The 21,521-nt window shown below is 40.2% G+C and overlaps 3 protein-coding genes and 1 long non-coding RNA gene across 4 annotated transcripts; 3 read left to right on the top strand and 1 right to left on the bottom strand.

The window, feature by feature from the left end:
- The first annotated feature begins 451 nt into the window (after positions 1–451).
- Positions 452–3,083, top strand: prdx5 (peroxiredoxin 5). The gene is made up of 6 exons (XM_076020237.1): positions 452–849; positions 1,848–1,982; positions 2,073–2,204; positions 2,334–2,372; positions 2,454–2,518; positions 2,760–3,083. Exons 1-6 carry the CDS (start codon positions 754–756, stop codon positions 2,863–2,865), a joined length of 573 nt encoding a protein of 190 aa, XP_075876352.1. The 5' UTR covers positions 452–753; the 3' UTR covers positions 2,866–3,083.
- Positions 3,084–3,800: 717 nt separating this feature from the next.
- On the top strand, positions 3,801–5,883 carry banf1 (barrier to autointegration nuclear assembly factor 1). The gene is made up of 3 exons (XM_076020238.1): positions 3,801–3,954; positions 4,985–5,144; positions 5,650–5,883. The coding sequence occupies exons 2-3, from the start codon at positions 5,019–5,021 to the stop codon at positions 5,794–5,796; spliced, it is 273 nt and encodes a 90-aa protein (XP_075876353.1). The 5' UTR covers positions 3,801–3,954; positions 4,985–5,018; the 3' UTR covers positions 5,797–5,883.
- A 1,575-nt stretch (positions 5,884–7,458) lies between these two features.
- gng3 (guanine nucleotide binding protein (G protein), gamma 3) lies at positions 7,459–12,178 on the bottom strand. The gene is made up of 3 exons (XM_076020234.1): positions 11,979–12,178; positions 11,155–11,254; positions 7,459–8,949 (listed from the first exon to the last, which is right to left on the bottom strand). The coding sequence occupies exons 2-3, from the start codon at positions 11,251–11,253 to the stop codon at positions 8,821–8,823; spliced, it is 228 nt and encodes a 75-aa protein (XP_075876349.1). The 5' UTR covers position 11,254; positions 11,979–12,178; the 3' UTR covers positions 7,459–8,820.
- A 1,259-nt stretch (positions 12,179–13,437) lies between these two features.
- LOC142884532 (uncharacterized) lies at positions 13,438–20,598 on the top strand. Its single transcript, XR_012926178.1, has 2 exons — positions 13,438–13,594; positions 19,752–20,598. It is a non-coding gene; the product is annotated as an uncharacterized LOC142884532 (long non-coding RNA).
- The last annotated feature ends 923 nt before the right edge of the window (positions 20,599–21,521 follow it).

Here is a 21,521-nt window from a genome sequence, read left to right as displayed (position 1 = left end):
GTTGAACATCTATGCTATCACTGAGCCAGGACAAATGATTAGGAAATCACAGCAGCCACGAATTGTCTTCCAATGCACACTTACTTCACAACTACTATCCTGCATCACTTCCTCTTGTTCCATTACAAGATCCAACCACCTTTATTCTTAATTCTGAATTGGAGAGGCCGCAGTCACATCTTCAATGAGAATTTCTGAACAACAGAATAATATCCAAGCCCTCTCCAGCGTTATACTTCCATGCGGCGTGCTTAAGTCTTATTATGCAATTTAGCTGTTTCCTGAAGTGTGCCGTGCCGTGCCGAACCCTCCAACCAAGCGTTTATCCCAGAACTTTGATTTGACACATGACGACATGATATTTGTTTAAATCAACGAGTAATCCAAACCACATCAGATTGAGACACCCTAAGAGAAAAGTTGCCATCAGTTTTGTGTTCGTCTGGCAGTTGGAACCACGACGCCATCCCAATGCCCGGTTTGCCGCTGTTAAAACTTTTTGACATAAGCTGGACGTGTGTGCTTGCTAGCAGATGGCGTAGTTAAATAAAGATTTAGCAGGACGCAAAGCTGGAAGCTCGCTTAAATCCCGGCGGCCCAGTTCAATTTCAGACCGTGCGGTCGTTAAAAGTGGGCGACGTTGGAGTGACAGCGGAGACGCGTCGGGGTCGCAGTGGACGCCGCACTTTCCCACCGGAGCTAGCTTCCGTGAGACGTTACCCAACGCCAGCTATTGCTTAACACTGCGCGGCGATGTTTTCCATTAGTCGCTCCGTCATCAGGAACTCCGCTGTCTTTCGGTGCGCTCGCCTGCTACATACGTCTCCCTTGAGCAAAATGCCGATTGAGGTAAGACCGACTGCGGCCACCCACCCTCCTCATATTGCCGAGGAGACTTCCCACCAAAAAAAACCGAAGGGGTCGTTTCAACAACCCAGACATTTATGGCTAACTCTCCTTGCCACTGTCCGCTAACAGTTGCGGCAGTCTCCCAGGCACCCGCCATGACAGACAGTTAGCTTCAATTATACCTGCGTTGCTTTGCTTGTTCGTTCGTCTGTCGTGACCGCGACTGCACTCACTCTCAGTGGCTGTCCAGCTACTTCCGCAACACCTTCACTACCCGATATGGACGTGACCTATGCGAAGTGTCAATGATTACGCCAGCGGCTGTCATGCTGGATGGTTTAGTGTGCGGAACAACGTGAAGTTAGCTGTCTGCTCTTCATTAAGTTTCTATTAAAATGTCGCGCCGAAACTTGGGTTCACAACTTCCTCTCGATCAATAGTTTTAGCAGTCGACATATTACAGTAGCTTGTGACGCCGTCGTCGATTAATATCCGTCTTTTCACTCTTTATAATGTCGCCATTTTAATGGCGCACCTGCGATTATATGTGATGATGAGGCTCCATCTAGTGGCGACAGCCTCTAATGTGCATCTGTTACAGTCGTAGTTCGCTAAAATAAAATAGAAAGGCCCACTTAACTGTTTTGGCGAACGACCAGTTTTATACATCTAAGAATCTACAATGGCTCAACATAAACAAAAAAAACAAACGTAAATTCAACTGTAAAACTTGACCTGGTTTACCAAAGGTTAACATTTCTAATGACAAAAATCTCTTGAACAAACATTTGCTTAAGTCAACAATACAGGTATGAGAGAGAAATGCACACATAAAAATATCTAAATCACAACGCAGTCACTGTTGTAACTACTACGTTTGTCTCCTCCGTGGTTGCTGTGTAGATTGCGTGTTCCCTCGATTGACTTGACTTGTGAAATAAACATGCTGTCTGTGCTGTTTTTCTTGTACCTGAAATTGCTGTTGTTGTTTCCAACAGGCTGGTCAGACACTCCCAGCGGTGGAGGTCCAGGAGGGGGAGCCAGGGAACAAGGTGGCTATGGATCAGCTCTTTAAGGGGAAGAAGGGGGTCCTCTTTGCCGTACCTGGAGCTTTCACCCCTGGCTGCTCCAAGGTTGAGTCTTCATTTCTGCCAGCGGCATCTTGCACTGTCATTGCTTCACAATGGCTGACCTTCTATTTGTTTTTATTCCCTTTGTTTCAGACTCACCTCCCTGGTTTTGTGGAACAAGCTGCAGAACTGAAGGGTAAAGGCATCGATGAGATCGCCTGCATTTCAGTCAATGATGCGTTTGTCATGGCTGCCTGGGGGAAGGAGCATGGAGCGGATGGCAAGGTATGAGCTGCTTTTTATAGAGAGGCCGGTAAAGTACCATTTCCAGTTAAAGGCAGAAAGCTATTGATAATTCTACATCTGTGGGAAGTTGTTAAATGAAAATTAAATTGTGCTTGATGCTGTATTCAGGTCCGGATGCTAGCTGATCCCACTGGAGCTTTCACTAAGGTAAAACTATATCTCTGGCATATTTTAAACTCTAGATTTTGTGACTTTGTGTAAACAACATGTCTGTCTTTTCCCTATTAGGCAGTTGACCTGTTACTTGACAGTGACCAAATTGTGCAAGTGCTTGGGAATAAGCGATCCAAGAGGTATCTTTTTTTCTTTTTCTTATTTCTTGCCATTTAAAAAATGTATAAATACAAGCTGAGGCATTGCTGGATTTCTAAAATATTGCATTTTATTTCTCAAACACAACTAATCTCTTTAAATATGTGATTCCAGCCAGCAAGGTTTTCTTTATCTAATTCAGACATCACACATCATATTAATCTGTTAGTCTTGAAGTTCATGGCAGTAAATTGTTGTGCTCTTTTTTTTGTCCTCTGTCAGATATTCCATGTTGGTGGAAGATGGTGTTGTGAAGAAGATCTTCGTGGAACCAGATGGCACAGGGCTGACCTGCAGCCTGGCCCCCAACATCCTGTCTGGGCTGTAGGGTTATTAAGAGCTCACACCACGGCTTTCTGTTAAAGTTGCACTAATAAAGACCCGTTCCTCCTTTCTGAACCCAAAGACTATTGCAATTGTCAGATGGGTGCTGAGGTCAAAATCTGAGCTGGAAATGCGCACAACTATGGCAGTAGTAATAATATAAAGGAACCTTCTTTATCCGCTGTATACTGTTACATGTGAGCAAATAAAATAGACATTAAGCAATCCTCTTCATTCATTCATTCATTCATTCATTCATTCACTCACTTATTTTTGCATTTTACCCTCAATTCTTAAGTGCTTGGTAGTCAAAATACCTGAACTGTTTTTTTTATCTGCTATTCTACTATGCAACACATTTATGAAAATTTGACATTCAAACAGGACAACTTAAATGACAACTTTTTATTTATTAAACCATCTTTTAATCCTTCAGTATTGCACAGAATATTAATTTATAAATATTTCAGAATTAATATTTTCTATTATAGCTGAAAAACTAAATCTTTTGGGCATTGGCATTAGTTTATATTCATTTTTAGTATTTATTTTGAATATTTATATTTGAAATGAAATAATATATCCATGTATGACAAGTACCTGAGAGCAGAAAATAAGATGGTGTTTATCTAATTTGAATTGTTTATTGTATATATCATGATGAGTACACTGATAAACTGTTCTCAAACTCTTTGTAAGGAGCCTGTGTAATTGATTACAATTCCTTGTGGTCACAATCGACATTTGTTTTTGTTTGTAATAGGACACAGGTTGTCAAAAAAATAAAATGGGATTTTGAGATTAAAGTCGATTAAAGAGGCCAGATGCAGCGAAAAAGCAAGAAAGAATATTACAATGTATAAACGTCCAAACGATAGATCATTAAAGACAAGGTTAATCCTGGATCATAGTTACAAAGCGCTCTACTCTGACCATCCTTTTAGTCAAGCGCCAGGGGTTCAATTTTCAATGCGTGACGTTGTCACGGAGCGCATTGCATTGTGGTCGCCGGTGGGAGAAACAGCAATTGAAACAGAAACTATTCAACTACGGAGCACTCGAGGCATATCGAGCTCGGTGACGACGTTCTCATGTAAGTGTGGGTTAGAGCTTCGTTAATATCATGCACACCGTTTCAAACTAGCAAGTGAGTGAGTCTCACCGTGGGCGAATGATTAGTATTAAGTAAAACAAACAGCACTAGTGTAGCTAATTACATAGCAGGCTAGTGTGAGCTACATTTGCGTTCAGCTAGTACGTCACTCGATTCGCCAGAACGTTTTATTTTTTATTACTTTGCATCTTAAACAAGGTGTAATGTTAGTTACTGTCTCTCCGACTAATGCCACTCTTAAAACGCCTTCTATATTCAAGCAATGGTGACCTAACACCGGGGGCCAATGGTATCTGTTGCACGCACGGTCGTAGTGTTGGTGTTCGCTGTGCACATTGCGCGCGCGATTTAAGGCAGGAACGACCGTAGCGCGTCTTGCGTTCAGCGGCTTGAAACATTGAGTAAACTCGTGAGTAGGACCAACCCTGTTCGTTTTGAGGTGTCCGCTCGGAGACCCGGTTACTCATCTCACAAACGTAAAAGTATTTAAATGGAAAGACCGAGTCGTTCATCGTAAACCTTGGTTTCGTCAACCGCGCACGGTCCAGTCGGGCCTTGGCAGGACGCGCCGAGTAGCTAGTTAGCACATCAAAGTAGCACCGCTGCTTGCTCCAGTTTTACATTGTTACAACCACCTGGTCGCACACGTTTTTGCAATCGGCGTTGTAACCACAGCATAGGAATGCTGGATCAATGTGTCAAAGTGCAAACAACGCTTACGTCCAGTTACACTTGCCAGTATTTGTTTAACAAATCACTAAACAAAACTTAAGTATAATCTTTAACTACAAAATGTATATTGGGCAAAAACAAAAAGTGCAAGACAACCAAAACGTGCAATACTTGCAAATAAATGATTGTCGAAACATGGCATGTATGAAAAGACCTGTTCTTGTCTCTTATAGGAACTCCGTCTCATTATCAAAACGCAAGGCATAAATAATGAACTATTATGGATTAGTCCGTTCTTGGTGGTGTAAGGAATAATTGCCATTCTTTCGCCTAACAGTTCCTCAAGGTGGTGATCTTGGAATAGAGCAGCCATGTCGTCGACATCGCAGAAACACAAAGATTTTGTGGCCGAGCCAATGGGTGAAAAGACAGTAAGCGCTCTTGCTGGCATCGGCGAGGTTCTCGGCAAAAGACTGGAGGACAAAGGTTTTGACAAGGTGATTTCATTTCTTCACTGTATGTAGTGTCACCCTTGAAACATTTCTAGTGCCTTCATCTTGGGCTCAGAGTTACATTTCTCACTTAAAACTAATCATAAAAAATCTGGAAAGATTTTACCACACTAAGATTAATGACATCAAAATAGATTTAATTATTTTTTGTAAAAACAATTTTAATGCCCGCAGAAATTACAATTACAGTGGTTGTCCCAAATTTCTGACATTTTCTGAATCTTATCGTCCTTATTAGTCTGATATTGGTTACAGTTATTGGCCCACAGCTCTCCTTGTGTGTACCTGTTGCAGTGTGAGACATATAAGCACTGTTTTAGAGTTAAGACTGAAGGCAAAGAGCCGACACTGTATTCGTCATGATGCTTATATCTCATCTAAATAAGCAGGAACTTGCATTGTGTGAAGCTGACCTTGACCCTGATTCTGCTACCAGCTGCAAGTTAATTTTCTCTTTGCTAATCATGATCCCTCGTCTCTGCTTCATCAGGCCTATGTCGTCCTCGGGCAGTTCCTAGTGCTAAAGAAGGACGAGGAGCTTTTCCGGGACTGGCTGAAGGACACTTGTGGGGCCAACACGAAACAACAGGGCGACTGCTACGGCTGCCTCAAAGAATGGTGCAGCGCCTTCTTGTAAAGAGTTCCCTCATATACTTTCTACATATTGTTCTTAAAAGTGTGGGTTATCTTAAATAAAATCTATGGTTCTTATTATTATTATCATCAGCAGTCTTGCTTCTTCTCACCGCAAAGGCACGCACTGGATTTATCGATGCCAAGTCGTTTTTACTCTATATGTCTCACTAATGCATTTGTAAATTTCCTTCACTGCAGATTTACAAAGCTTTTCTTAAAGGTGATTTGGTTCATAAGTAATAATAACAATAAGTAATTCTATCATAGGCTCTTTAGTCTGTGACCCATTTTACCGCAGACACATTGGCTTTCCAAAGTAGCAACATCACAGGTCATAGCTGTTCCTTATGTTGGCATGCCTGTGCTTGACGAGTCAGTGTCTCCTAAGAAGAGTTAACATGTAACCTTTAGACTTGGGGTGTAGGATATCTGCTTCCTGCCGTGGCGGTGCTGAAGTATATTTTTGAAGGTAGTTATGAATGTGGTTTTTATTTTTTTGGATCATCCATTGTTTTATCTGTCTATACTACATTTGGATACTTGTGAAACCTAAAGAGGTTCCATTCTGTTCAATCTGTGGGCTTTGGCCTTCATGACTCACACTTGCTTTCAATCCATTGAAAAGCTGATTGATCCTTGGGTAAACCTCACTGTATTTTGCAAATTGTGGAAGGAATGGAATTTTCTCAAGTTTTCTGAAAACATTTTGTTCACTGGTCTTTGTGATTGGCAAAACCTGTTATTGGGACTGGTATGATGGTGCTTTTTTCTTTTGAATACAGAGTGATGTGGAAAAGCCATACATCCATATCTCGGCTGAGGTTGAAAATGTTTATAAATAAAGATACCGCTGGAAAACTGAAAAACCCAATGGAAGCTGTGTCGGTCTTTTGTCGATGAGTGGGCTGCAGCATTCACTGTTTGATGGAAACATAAACTGCAATTGCAATGTTTTAGCTGCAGTAGTGCCTTGGTTTAAAAACAATTAGGTATTTGTTCTGATTAAATGTCTAGTGTTGAGTTGGCTAATGGTGTCGACCAAAACTCGAGAAAATGAAGAGTAGCACGTTCTGAAGAAGTACTGCTTGCACACCTACTGTACAGATAGTATCAAGCATTCTTTTAAAACAAACCAAATAGCTTGGTGCTGAAGCCACACTAGAGGGTGCTGATAATATAATAACCTCATTTTGCATTAGCTTCTAATTGAACTACAAACGTGGCTATATTGTATGTAGTTTCTAAAGCCAAGAGCCAGAAATGGGCTCGTGTGTACTGCTTAATAGTGCCTTAATGTATGTGAGCTGTTCTCTGCAAGAACTCACACATATATCAGCACTGAGTCACGAATCTTGAGTTTGTAACCCTGATTCATTTGCATATTGCCCAAGTTTTATATTTGTGTTGTATGAAAGATGAAAAGCCATCATTTATTTTCTTTCAGTTTACATTGATTTGATTTCCTCAAATAAAATCACAAGTGACAGCCAGCCTTTGATCAGAGTAGGTTTTATTTTGGTGGTGCCTGATGTTTCATGATGACCTTCTGCTCCAACACTTCAGAATTAATTGAAATGGATAAATACACTGAAAATACATATATTATTTTTTTCACTTCAAGAGCAGAATAGTTCCAAAGAGTTTTGCCACTTCTAACATGAATTTTGGAGCTTGCGATGGTCAGATGGAATTCCAAATGATCACAGCCTTTGTTTTAGCCCACGTGACTGTAGTGTGAATGCCAGACTCACCATGGTCAAGCCTTGAATTGAAATGGAGATCCGTAAGGGAACCTTTATACGGCCTCTTACTCTGGAGAACCTCTCACACAGATGAGTTTATATGATGACGAACTCCTGTCTTTAAAAAGTACACTATTACTGCATACTGTACGGTGATTATTCTTTTCAAAGTAATCAAAATTGTTAATGCACCACACTCAAAAACACAAAATATCTGATCTTGCTTAAATGGCTTACATTATTATACTGAATGTCTATAACCACTGGAATGTCATTTTTTTGGCTCTGTGTGCTATTTAACTATAAAATCTCCATTCGACAGTAATCAAATGCTCAAGAATTGTCGCTTAAGTTTCACAGTAGCACCTATGCACACACACGCACGCACCTCCGTACCCGCACTATAGCAACAGGGTATAAATAAACAAAACGTAGAGATCTTGATAAAACGTCAAAACTAAACATGACCAGAACGGCGATCACAGCTGTTGTCTGCAGACACGAGTAACTGTCGAAACAGGAAACAGGGATACGACTGAAGAGTATAAAACATACAGCTGTGGATATGACGCGACTCTCCGAATGCTAATGCAGAAAAAACGAGGCTTGATCCTGTCGGTGAAGAACATTATTGGTCTTCCACAAGTGAAACGCATCCTCACAGAGGCCTGTCTCCTCTCAAGTCGTCAGATCTCAGATGTTTGAAGATGATCAGAGCAGCATCTGAGACCTGTAGCACCTCCGTAATCCGTGGGCCTTATGTGAGGATTTAGCCTCCCGGTTCCTCAAGTGAACGGAGGCTACAGCATCCATAGAAATGATCGCTGTTGTGACCGTCGGAGCCCATTAAGACACTTGATGTTTGGGCCGTTTCCTTCTTTTGACAGTTACATGTAAATATGGATGAGCATGAGATGCCAGGTGATAGCATTTATCTTGAAACGTTTCTTAGACTATTGTTTTTCTGATAGCACGTCTAAGCCTAAATTTTGAATAACATTGTAATTAGGTTCAAATTATTGTCTTATTTTTTGTTTTTGTTGTTGTTCCTCACCAATACAGAGCCACATGACAGCAGTTAAGAATTTAGCTGACTCACTTTTGTTTTCATTAGTTGATTATGGACTGTACATTGGCAGCTTTTTTTTTTGTCTTGTTTTGTTTTTGCAAGGTTACTATAGTACATGGATGTCTCATTAGGATTTGAAGTACATGTACACACTGTACATACATGTACATACTGTACAGTTGTACTGTTAAACACAACGATCCCTGATTGGTCCTCAAAGCAGAGCGCAGAAGAACTTCTTCTCCCTGAAGGGGTTCTCTGAGGTGGGCACCGGGGAGATCAGGGGGTCGTCACAGGAGTGCGCGTCACAGTACGCCATCAGGTCGGCCGCTGCCTTTGACACCTGGAGATGGAGGAGCAGTAGGTTGAAAGTGATTCGTGACCAACAGATAGACAATAATTAACTGTGCTGTTCAAAGATACAGTAGCAATATTTGGTTGACCCCAACTGTCACTTGTCAGGGATTTTGGTACATTTAGCTTCTACCAGATATTACAGTTCTCTGCAGGGAAGCACCACTGTCCTGTTGGACGACTTTGAAAGTTGATTTTAACTGCACTGGACATGATTTTTAATTTAATTTGAAGGTTGTTCTATTTTTTGCCCTTATACTTCAGTAATTAACAGCTGGTCACGTACACACTGGTCTGTGCAGATTCTATGATTTCCAGCTGATCGTGGCATTGTTTAGAGCTCTAACATATTTAATAATGATGGTCTTAATGTCTAGCTCTGCGGTTCGGAATATTTCTGTTTACCCTTAAAGGCGACAATACTGCCATCATGAGCGAAAGGACTAGATAAAAACCTTAGCTGAGGCCAAATGTTTGACATTCAAATGTATCCATGATAGAATAGTGAACAAAGTGACAGGAGAACACAAGGTCAAAAATACTCAGAGACACAATTCAGAATCAATATACAAGGAAAACTGAAGCTGCGCTGAACATATGGCAGTGTGGTTCACTTTCATATTTACATCTCAGAGTGACTGATTATATATCATTATACACAGCAACAAAAGTGTTCACATAGTCTATCTAAAATGATCATCATTTAGGCTTGTGGCAAATGACATGGTAATAAAAGTCCTCTGTTGTCAAGTTCATCAACATTCCAAATATTTCTCTAGCCTGCCATTGAGCTCCCCAAAAATAGGAAGTCCATCCTTTAATTCTTTGGCTTGCTCCTGAAAGAGTGTGCGAAAGCAAGCCGATTTGAAAATCAGCCTTGTGTCATGTCATAAAAGTCACTTCTTCACTACTTTTCATGTCTCTGTGAAGGTTCTCAGTCGTCCAGGTTAAGCTGAGGCAACTGGACTTGTTCTTGCAACCAGACCAGACCTAAGAAAACCCTTATGATCACTTTCTTTGTGTCTCATCTTGTTCCACAAACATATGGAAGGTCTGAACAAAGCGTCAGTGTCTGCAGGAAGGTAAAAGCCTTGCACCCTGAAGGAAGACATAAACAGAGGGCTAACTGTTTTTCTTTCTGGGAATCAGCCAAGGGATTCAACATTTTTTTTAATGTGGCGCCGAGGAATAAATAAAAATATAAAGACAAGACTCATGCTAGCGATTACATACATTGGTTATTTTAAATGACTGGTGTTTCAGTCAGAAAACTCTACAAAATCTCAGAATGAAAAATAGGAACGACATTCATTCAAAACTTTCTGTTGTTTCTGTTGTTTTCTGAACATAATGTTATTACTGTTGCATATGAATTTGCCCCTGTCTAATTTATCCTCTGACAGATTGCTCTATTTAAGGACACAAGGTGGTTCAGCTAGGTCTTCTGGATGCTGCTGGGGACACGACAGAAGCCAATACCATTTGGAGACGGTCCAACGGGAAGCAATGACTGAGAGCACATTTAAGAAGGTCACCGCATTGACAGTGTACAAAGATAGGCAACACAAGTGCTCCTTAAAACTAAAACTTTCATATCCCAACTTGCTCGTGCTCTCCTCACAAACAGCAACAGGCAGAACACTGGCAGAACCTAACAATGTTTTTGCACCATGTTCTTCCTTTTTTTTTTTTTTTTTACCCTTTATTTCAGGGAATCATATCATATTGATACACGTTGCAATATTAAAATCTCCATCTTTAGATTTTAAGGGTTAACTCTGCTTGATGCTGTAAAATTGTATGAAGCAACAACTGAACCCACATTTAGGTGAGTAATGCAGAACAGAAAGAACACACTGGTACCACATGATGTCATCAGCTCAAAATGACATGCTCACAGCCAGGACACCTTGGCTTTGTGCTGGTGCTGTGTTAGAAAAAAATTAGACGTCTATCCTGACTTTGATCAACTACTTAAAAAGAAACCTGTCAAACTGTTCATGTCAAAACCCCTATCAATTTCTTCCGTGGCTGTTACACATGCAACGTTACAAACTTGACTTCCAGCATCAACATAGCACTTCAGTGCCTACATTCGTAGAACGTGTGTGTGTTGCATAAGTATTTGTGCTTTTTATTCAGGGTCGTGTGAGAAAAGAGATAATTCACTCCTGAGGAGCATAGATTGCCTTACCTTTATCCTGCAGAAACTAGCCTCGATCTTCAGTTGCTCCACCAGCTTTCTAGCTTGGCCAACGCTCATGGTGCTGTTCACTGGGGTGTCTCCTTTCATCCTGACCACAAGCACAGCCATATTTCAGAAAATTCTAAAAATACAGTAAGGTCCACTGATAAGACATCTGTATGAAAGAAACAAGCTTGTTGAAGTGTTTTATTTGGCTGTGGATAAAACAATTCAATTCTGTCTGCTCTACTGGGTTTTATTCAGAGCAGGTGTTGAATGGCAAATTCAAATGGTTTGATATGAGGTAAAACTAGATAAATATACATTACAGAATTATTATTTGATGTGTGATAATATCTTTCATCGCAAATAATGCTTCCTTAATGCTTATTTTAGATTATTTGGCAGGGTTGGCAGTAAGAAAGCATGAACCTGCTATTCTCCAGTAATGAAGGATACACTTTTGTCAATACTGTGTCAGGATTGCGACAGCTGCTACACCATGTCGTAATAGGTGGCAATAGAAGCATATGCAATGGATTGAATGTAAACACAACATGTCAACAGGGCAAATGGTCAGATTTATTCACCGTGGCCTACAGATTCTCCCACTGTGAGCAAAAATAAAAAATTAAAAAAAAAATTAAAAAAAAAATACCATAGACATGACGAACATGCAATGAAATAACCACCGGCGCTGCACAGGTGAATAGAAAACAGACATGTAGCAGATGAAAAATAAAATCTCAAGGCACAGCAGCAAAAGGGCGAAACCACTTGAGCCATTCTGGACCTTTCCCCCATTGTCTCCATCCACCCCCTTTCCTCCTTACCCGTATTATATTCCACTTCAGGTGCAATCTTCCCCCCTCTTCTCTGCTTTTATTTCCAGTGCTTTTCTTCAGCCTTTTCTCCGTTCCCTTGTCAGCTTGTGTTTGGTGGTATCAGTGCAGCCGGACCCCACCCCTCACAGACAACAGCCTGGATGGTACCCGTGCTCTGTACAGTCCAGTGCACTGCAATTCTGCCACAATGAGCTCTAGATCAGTGCTGGATGGGTAGGATAGGATCACCCCCTCGGCACTGAGTGGTACCTGCCAGACGGAGAGGAGGAGGGGGAGCCACTGCCCAAGGTTTTCCTATCAGGGCGGATTGTACCATGTGCATCCCCGGGAAATCGGGGCCATCGGGAATAAATTGTAATCTCAATATTTGCGAATTGTAATTTGCGTGTTTTCTTTATTTTAATTTTAGCAGGTTAACATAATCAGAATTTGTGTTATAAAGCACAGAGGCCTGAATCATCATTTGTCGCTGCGCTTTTTGGTGATACCCACCCTCTCCTCTGTTGCTATGGGGACTGCTGCAGTCAAGCGAAGGGGTTTACATCGCAGTTAAAATGCTGAAATCAGCGACGGTTTTGACTTTTTCGATTTATATATTAGTCATTACGATCACATCTCCATTGTATTTACTGCGGGCTGATATATTCTTTATATTTCAATACAGTTCGGTGTGTCTGAAGCGCAGACGATGCGTTTCTGCCGCTCATGCTGCTGGTCCAAGACTATAAAAAGAGGAGAAACTCCCTGGAGTGACGTAAACCAGACTGCAGGTCGAAAGCACGTTACTTAAATGTGTCTTTTAAAGAATTCGGCATTACATACAGTGACATCACGTTTGAGCGAAAATAAATTGATAAAAAATAATTGGATTATAAACCAGAGACAAGCAGGTAACCGCCATATGAAGACGAACCGGCGTGACGACATGTTTGCTCATCTGGCCACATTTCTGTCTCTAATGGCGCCATGATGGAGCCGTCACCGCTGCTGGCGCCCGTCGGGGACAATCTTTCTGCTTTTACTGTCTCTGAGAGCGAAGGCGACGTGTCGCTAACCAAACTAGTTTGTCCTTTTCGCCTGCCGTCCTCCGTGCTTCGGTTCTGTGTTATACATTTGGAGGCTAAACTTTTATTCAGATTTTAGACACTCCGCTTTCTTTTTCATCGCGGAAATTTTTGGAGACAAAATGTTGAAATTTGATTTTTTTTTTTGATTTTTATTTTTTTTAGGTTTCATCAAATATACTTCAGTCGTTTCAACGCTGTGGCGCTGGCAGAATCAACAGCATCGTCATAGACAACACTGATAATAAAATGAAATATTTACTTGATAACATCTATAATGTTTTTGTTTTTTTAAATTGTGAGACAATGTTTGATGTTTATTTTGTCTTTTCCAATCTGTTAGTCTTTTCTTTTTTTTTTTGATGCTGGCTGTTCCATCAGGGCAAGGCTTGCAGAGAAACTTGGCCCACATGGGGGCACAGACACACCACGTTTAAGGACTCCATCTGCTGGATGATGTCTAGAAAACACAGCTGCTGCTGCTGCTGCTGCTGCTGCTGCTGCTGCTGAACCATGTGTATACCCCCAGCTTCATCACAGGTAAACAACAAAATAAATTTTCTCATTATGATTCCACAATATCACCATAAAATAACTGACCAGTAAGAAATAGCCAAATAATACCAAATACACTAATCTAATAGATTACAATCTAATAATTGATAACATCAAAGTTGGTCTGGTCAAGCTAAACTCTAAAATGATACACACCAGTGTGTTTACTCTGGAGATGCTAAGCAATTATCATTTAAATCTGGTTACTAAAAGGTAACTGTAAACTATAGTAAATATAATAGTGTTACATTTAAACCTTTAAGCCCTAATATTACTATGTGCTCTTGTTTCTTAGTCTGTTTATTTCTATGATGCAATGCAGCTTGTCATCTTCTATCACAAAAAACAAACAAATTGGTTTAGGCAACTCTTCTGCTCCTAAAGGCCACACTGTCAGCAGGGAGTTGGCAATGATGCTTGAGAAAGACTTTAAATCATTCATTTTGCCTTGGCACAATCTCTGAAAAACAGTAGCAAGCAGGTACAAACCGCAGCAAGACTGCAAGCAACTGCAGCAGATGGTTTCAAAGATCTTCTCCTGCCTCTTCTCTGATGACTCTGCTCTGTTGTAATTAGCGTCTGTGAGCACGCTATCCAGGAAATATGTTATTTAATAATAGCAAAGTAAATAAGAAGTCAGAGCACCTAAAATAAAACCTCAATTAAGAACTTTTTTGACGACAAACAGGAGGGTAAAACCTTATTCCATAAAGCTGCTCCGGGCAGAAAACAATGTATTGATCCCCTAATTCTTTTTGACATTTAAATAATGGTCATTTTATAACTTTGCATTGTAAATTTACCCTCAATTACAAAATAATATCAAAATGCATTTTTACATGCAACATGTATTTTTTATTAGCTTTGAAATAAGGTATTACTGACTTAATAGTATGATAAAAATTAATTAACCAGTTATGCTATAAATATAACATTTAATTAACATGACATACATTGTACATCATTAATAGTTCTTAATTAGGCTGCTCTTAATTACTGTTAGGGCACACTGAGGCCATATCATAAGGGGATGTCAGAAATGGCAACATGTCTTAATTTTATTTCAGTTAAAATATCATTTTTCGTAAGTAATAATACAAACTGTTTTGTATTTGAGACATTTTAGAATACCTTTTTATCTCTCTCTTTGACACTGTTAGATTATCCTTGGCCTTTTCAGCAAACCGCTCTTATAAAGTGACCCGGTCAATGTGTCGCTGACGTTTTGATTTAAATCCATGCAGCAGCTCTCTGCCTCGAGGTTCATGTCGATAAATATTGAAACGATGTTAGTAAATGATTTTCATTTCAGCCCATTTGGGCCATTGATTCCACAACTGGACTCGACGACTAACATACAAATGCCGTGTTAGTGTGCTACGAGCTCAACAGCAGCTGCACTGTTGCTGCATTGATGATACTGTCCAGTAACATGTGTGTGTGTTTTAAAAAGTGCCCTCCACAGTTGTTCAAGTGGTGCTTTGTGTATCGTGAAAGACCCACACAAAGTTTCAGTTCCATGCTCAATGAAGGATTTCACATTTCCATGGGGATTTATTTTTACATGTCCATCCAGCCAAGGATCATTTTTGCAAAGGAGAGCCAGCTTTACAAAGTCAGAAGGTCACAGGACTGCAGTCTGTCGGAACAGGAAATAAGATGCCTCCACTAGCGGTGGATCCACTTGGTAGAACACAGTGCTGCTTATAGGTAATATTGGTGAAGTTCACACAGCTTCAGGGGATTTTATTCTCATGTTGTTTTGGGAATGAGCCAGATCCATATGAAAACATGTGGAAAGGGGAGGGGCCCTTTAATTAAACATGGAAGATGAAGTGAGCCACATAGATTTCTTCATTGCCACTTGATGCCAAAAGCTAATGTACTCCAGTGTTTACCTGAACTCTCCAAAGACAAGAAGCAGTTGAAAAACAAGGCTTTCTCTCCTATTCCAATCCTATCCCAGTCCTATTCTTTACTTTTTAAAGAAGGAAGTATACATCTAAAGGCAGCTCGCAAAGCTCCCTGTTTACCAAAACCTACATTTTTATTTTCAGTGGCTGTGGTACAGAAAAGGATTAGGGCCAGAAGAAGAAGAGAAAAGAATTAAGATATAATTTTTTTTCAAGTTTCCAATTCGAGAATAAAGTTGAAATTTCAAGATTATAAAGTCGAAATTTCGAGAATAAAGTTGACGTAAAAAAGATGACATTTTGTGAATAAAATCGAAATTTTGCAATTAATGTCTGTGAAGTAAAAATGGTGAGAATAAAGTGGAAAGGCCCTGTGCACAAGTCTAGTGGAGTACTTCCGTTTTCACCAGTTTCCTGATTGGGTTTATCCGACATACATCCAGTCCAGTCTATCTGCCAATTTTCACTTTATTTGCATCGACTTTATTCATGAAATTTCTACTTTTTGTGGCAACTTTTTCACAAAATTTTGACTTTATTCATGAAATTTTGACTTTATTCATGAAATTTTGACTTAATTCATGAAATTTTGACTTTATTCGCAACATTTCAACTTAAAACTTGTAATGAAAAGTTAAATAAAAATCTCCTTCCTGTAATATTTTATATATATATCTTGTGGCCCTAATCCTCTTTGGTACTGAGGTACTGAAGTAGCACACTGCTAAATCTTCTGTGCCTTTATTCACTCAAAAGTGTGATAAAGGTCCTCAAGGAAGAAGATATTGTTACTTTTTGCCACTCACTTTAAATTGCGGTTTATCTCCGTCTCTGAAAGGGCAGAGATGAAATATTCAAGAGAAGTCAGATATCAGAGCGCATTACCAGACCACCATAGAGCACCACACACCACCACAGGAGGTCACTCCTTCCAGCCACAATATGCACACCGTCTAATTCCATAACCTGGCTGATCACTATTATTATATATTAGTGCACCTTGCACTGTGTATCCTGTATCTTGATACACTTTTTGATATGAATTTCTTTGTGGCATGGAGTCAGTTTGCGGTCTACTTTATTTTGTCCTCTGTCCTCTGTGAAATTCCCTGCTGTGTGTGTGGACCTTTCCCCATCCATTATGATATTTAAAGGTCCCATGTTATTAAAAATTAAATTTGCCACTGTCCTCAAACAATAATGTGCATCTTTGACCTGTGAAAGGAGAAAAGTTCATTCTTTACTCCTATTGCTTGCTCCATTTCACAGAGTGTGTGTTTTTTTTTTTTTTTTATTATTTTTAAAAAGTCAGCCCTTTGTGATATCACAAACACCCCTGTTTTGTCAGGGTGGTGACAAAACAGTTAATTATTCCAAAACCCCCTTAAGTCAGTCTTTTCCCCTTTAAACATATAGAGTGTGCAACAAAGAATGTCTGTAGTTTTTTCGTAGGCGGCTGTAAACAGAGGGCTAAACATACTGTATTCTGTAGATCTGTATAGTTTTTTTTATTTTATTTCAGGGGGATAAATTATTCTATGAGGCTGCACAGTCATAAACATAGATTATGTTTTCATCCCCTGGGCAGCAGCAGCAGCAGCAGCAGCAGCAGCAGCTTAGGAATGATTGAAACCAAAAAGCACAGAAGGTTTAAAGGAGGAAACCCTGCGAGCAGGCGTGGAGCAGCTCGGTGTAACACAAACCTGGCCTACATAATTAAATGCCGTCAGTACTGGGGCTGCTCCACTGGACTTGCCCGGCTATTTCCAGGCAGACGTTGAATTTTCTTTAACCTTTGTCGCTGATCGATGCGCCTCAGGGCGCTTACACAGTGACCACAGCGGGACTCATGCAATGGTGAGCGAGGCAGATCTGGGCGGGGTCATCAAGCCACTCGTCAATGGCAACTGTTCGTTTATATTGACGGCAGTGCAGCCGCTCGATACTTTCCAAACAGACACCTCTGACTTCATTCACAGAGTGGCGGGCGTCAGACGGCTGGACGAGCCTCACGCGGGGCAGTTTCATGGGAGGGAAGTTCATCTTCGACAAAGTTTTCACACACAGATGAATCGGCAATAACGGATACGCTCCCAAATAAGTAGTTGCTTTTTCCTTTTTTTTTTTTTTTTTTTTTTTTTTCCTTTTTTATTTAAAGAGCCAGTTCCAGTGTGTTTACAATAAATAAACATGGAGCACAATTTTCACAGTCCAGCCGTCAGGGTTTTTTTTTTTTTTTTTACTGTACATGTAAGGATGGTATTGATGAAACATGGCTGTTTTTATTAAGAATTCTAAAAGAAAGATGAGATGGCCATGAAGAAGTAGCGTAAACTGAGCCGCTCCCGATCACACATGTTGAAAGAGAGAGAAGACGCAAGTGTGAACTAAGTTCCACCCACGCAGAGAGAGCATCCACTGAACGCTCTGCAGCCACAGTACCTATTACACAACAGTTTCAGCCTGGAAAGCAGTTTGACGTCACGCCAACCGAGCGCAGTCACATGCACACCAGTGATCAGCTTTTACTGGCGTCACTTGCACAAAGTGTGAATCCCTGCGCGCTGGGACTCTCTCTGAAACAGAGGTGACAGCAGAGGATGCATGGAAGTCATGTGAAAAGGATTTTGGTGTTGGGGGACGATTTGCATATAGTTTACGGAATGGTGTATTAATGCTTGTTTTTGTGGCCCTTTGAATCCACGTATTGTTTATCAGCTTCAGGGCCTATGGTCGACCAAGAAAAACATATTGTCATAGTAAAATTGAACTAGGCCCAGATTTGTTTTAAATCAATCCTTTAAAGGTTTAACTTTAAACTTACGTATTTATTCGTTTTTGTGACCCCTAACACATTTCTCCACTAACTTCTCAGGCTATGTGTTGCGTGTGATTATTATTATTATTTATATATCAATGGTGCTATATCTGACAGAATATTATTAGTATCATTATCACCACGTATGATGATGTCCCTATAAATGCGGTTTTAAAAGTACATGATGTCACATAAGAACACTTGCATATACTGTATAATTGTCATATTGAAATGAAAAACATTTTTTGCTGTCAAGTGGCAGCTTGTTGCTCACTCACATCTGTCAAGAAACCATCACAAGCAGCAGTTTAATCTCCAAGTTAAAATGAATTTGTGTTTAGACTAGCAGGTTTGTGTCCCTAAGTTTTGATATGTGTGATTATATTTGCTTGTTGGGAACAGCTGCATAATACAAGTAGTGTTATACTGTATATGAACAGTGCTGCAGTGCTTTGAGCAAAAAGATTGTTGGTGATTGATGATCATTGTTATTATTTTTGGCATGTTGATGTGAAATAACAAATGCATTATTGGTTTCGGCTTACTTGGCTTTACTACGAGTTCAACAGCTGGCAAATGAAACATTAGCTCGGCTTCGGGTTCCATTTACAGCTTGTGCTGAATTCAGTTTTTGACTTCGTCTTGCAATTTATGAGTTTAATTTTAAGGCAAATTATTCTCAACTGGGTGGGACAAATAAATAGGAACAAATGTTAAACAACGCTAGTTCAGCATCCAAACAAAACTTTGCTGAGGAATCGCTGGTCCAGTTTCATGACAGTCTACAGGTGAACAACAAGGAACAAAATATCAGCCTGACTGAAATCCAGACAGCAGCAGTGCTTTTAAAATGTGTCCTTGATTTATCTTGATTAATTTCAATCTAAATTGTGTATTGCAACGGCTGCTTGTCTCTTATTCGTGCACATTGACACCTCATTTTCCACACATGGATTTCCATTTTAGGTGATGTTTCGAAGGCCCAATGCAGGTGAGACTTTTGGAGATCTGTTGACATCGAATAACAGAAAATAAACTGAGTCTTGAGTTTTCATTTGCAACTGATTTGCAAAAGCCTACAGTGTACCTTTAAATATCGCAACTTTTAGATTTTTGTGTGATTTGAGGAGAGATTTTGCTTCCAGTTTTACGTGCTTGGACACTTCTTCTTCTGAATTGAAATTCTATGTAACAACTTGCAGAATGAGGAGGATAAAATACGGTTTTACAGTTTACAGAACTCAGGTAGACCTCAGGAGTCAACTTTTGCCTGATTTCAGGTAAAGAGCACTGTAAAAAAAAATAAATGAAAAAAAAAACATGTTTAATTAAAATCATCAGGTTGTACATGAGTCTCAGTGAAGCTTGTTTTAATCTACATTTTTCCTTTCTTTCTCTGTTACTTGTACAGGAAGACCCACAGGAAAGGGCGACGGATCTTGTAGCACTGCACACAGTCACTCTGGGATCAACACAATGCAAAGAAACAAAACCTGGATGGAACCTGCAACAATGTCGGCAGAGCTCCAGGTTCAAGGCCCACTCACTGTACGTAACCTTTAGCGATATCCAACACTGTGCACCGGCCAAACATGCCGTACAGAAGCAAAGTCTTTGTAATATAGCAGCATTGTTGTGTTAGTCACAGTGCATGAAGGTAAAAACATTGTCTACATACAAGGACCAGATACTACAATATGAAAATATTACATTTGCTTGTGATAAGAGTCCGTTAGGAAATGGAGAAGTACAATGACAGGAGCATCACAGGTCTGATAATTTAAGATTTGTAGGTCTCTGGAAGAGGCAGAAGAGCACAGAATAAACATGATAGTCGTACCTGAAGAGTTTTTAGCCCACCACAGTTAGAAAGGATGGAGGTGGTCTGCTTTTTCTTTTTTCTTTTCTTTGTTGCCGCAACAAATCAGTATCATTGAATTCAATATTTGGTGCAAGGAAATAACATTTTTAAATGGTAAAATACAAAGAGGAGTAATTCTCACTGACAGGCAATGCACAGGTTTACATTGAGGCCAAAAAGGTTCCCACACACACACACACACACACACACACACACACACACACACGCACGCACGCACGCACGCACGCACGCACGCACGCACGCACGCACGCACGCACCAGCAACAGCTTATCTCTTTTGGATTAAGTACACCGACACTCACAGAGACACTGGCCCTTCAGGGTTTTTTTTGTTAAGGAATTAAAGAGAAACGATACATTGTTCTTCGACGTGTCTCTCAAATACAAACAACCGAGCTCGACGCTGATTCAACTGCACAGTCGATTAGCTGTGACACTAAAGAAAATGCTCTGGCTGCCATTTGGCATAAAAAGTCTGTATAAAAGTCTATGAGCGATACTAACAGGCCCTCTTCCAAGGTTAATACTACACCTAAGCTAAGCTGAGCTAAAAAAGACAAGAGCAGAACCGGGTGTTGACTGAATTCCTCTCAAATGAAAGAGATGAGAGGGGTAAAAACAGCACATGGAACCTCATTGGCTGAGGTCTAATGACGGCGCAATCTGGGTGAAGATCCTTGTCGACACTGCAGATTTGGAAGATGTCATTCTTGCCAAACGGCCCTTCAAACATGAAAGCAGACTTGTGTGAAGAAAAAAATATAGAAAGCTGTAACTGCACAGGCACAGTGCCCGTGCGTGCTGAACATGACTGAAAGGTGTGACTGTAGAAAAATATAGAGCCTCTATCGAAGTCACTTACTGTAGATAGAAGATAAGTCCGACGAGCAAAGTTTAGGGCCATACCTACAGTATGTTACAAGCTCATATTTAGAACAACAACACCAGACGAGCGATCTACACCAAGCTACACTCAAGGCAATTTGGCTGTAGAAACCTTAAAACTGACACAACCTTTTGTAGCTCAAATCTAGAAAAAAAGGAAAGTCAGGATATGGATAAAGTTTAGGCAGGAATATAACATAACATGCTTAAATTTGTATAATTATAGATTTTGAACTGGGTGGATTTTTAATTTTTTTTGGGGGGGAGGGTCAGCACATAAAACTTGTGCTTCCCCTATATAAATGAATATTCCTCAAAAGATCTTTCCAATAAACACATCAAACGTCCCCGTCAGACAAACACATATCCAATAATATGTGCATGTCCAATAAGAAGAGCACGTGTGCCTTGTCTC

This window comes from Nelusetta ayraudi, unplaced genomic scaffold, assembly GCF_046127955.1.
Source record: "Nelusetta ayraudi isolate G7.1 ecotype Tasmania unplaced genomic scaffold, CSIRO-AGI_Nayr_v1 ptg000011l, whole genome shotgun sequence".
NCBI lineage: Eukaryota > Metazoa > Chordata > Actinopteri > Tetraodontiformes > Monacanthidae > Nelusetta > Nelusetta ayraudi.
This window is presented reverse-complemented; position numbering and strand designations above follow the sequence as displayed.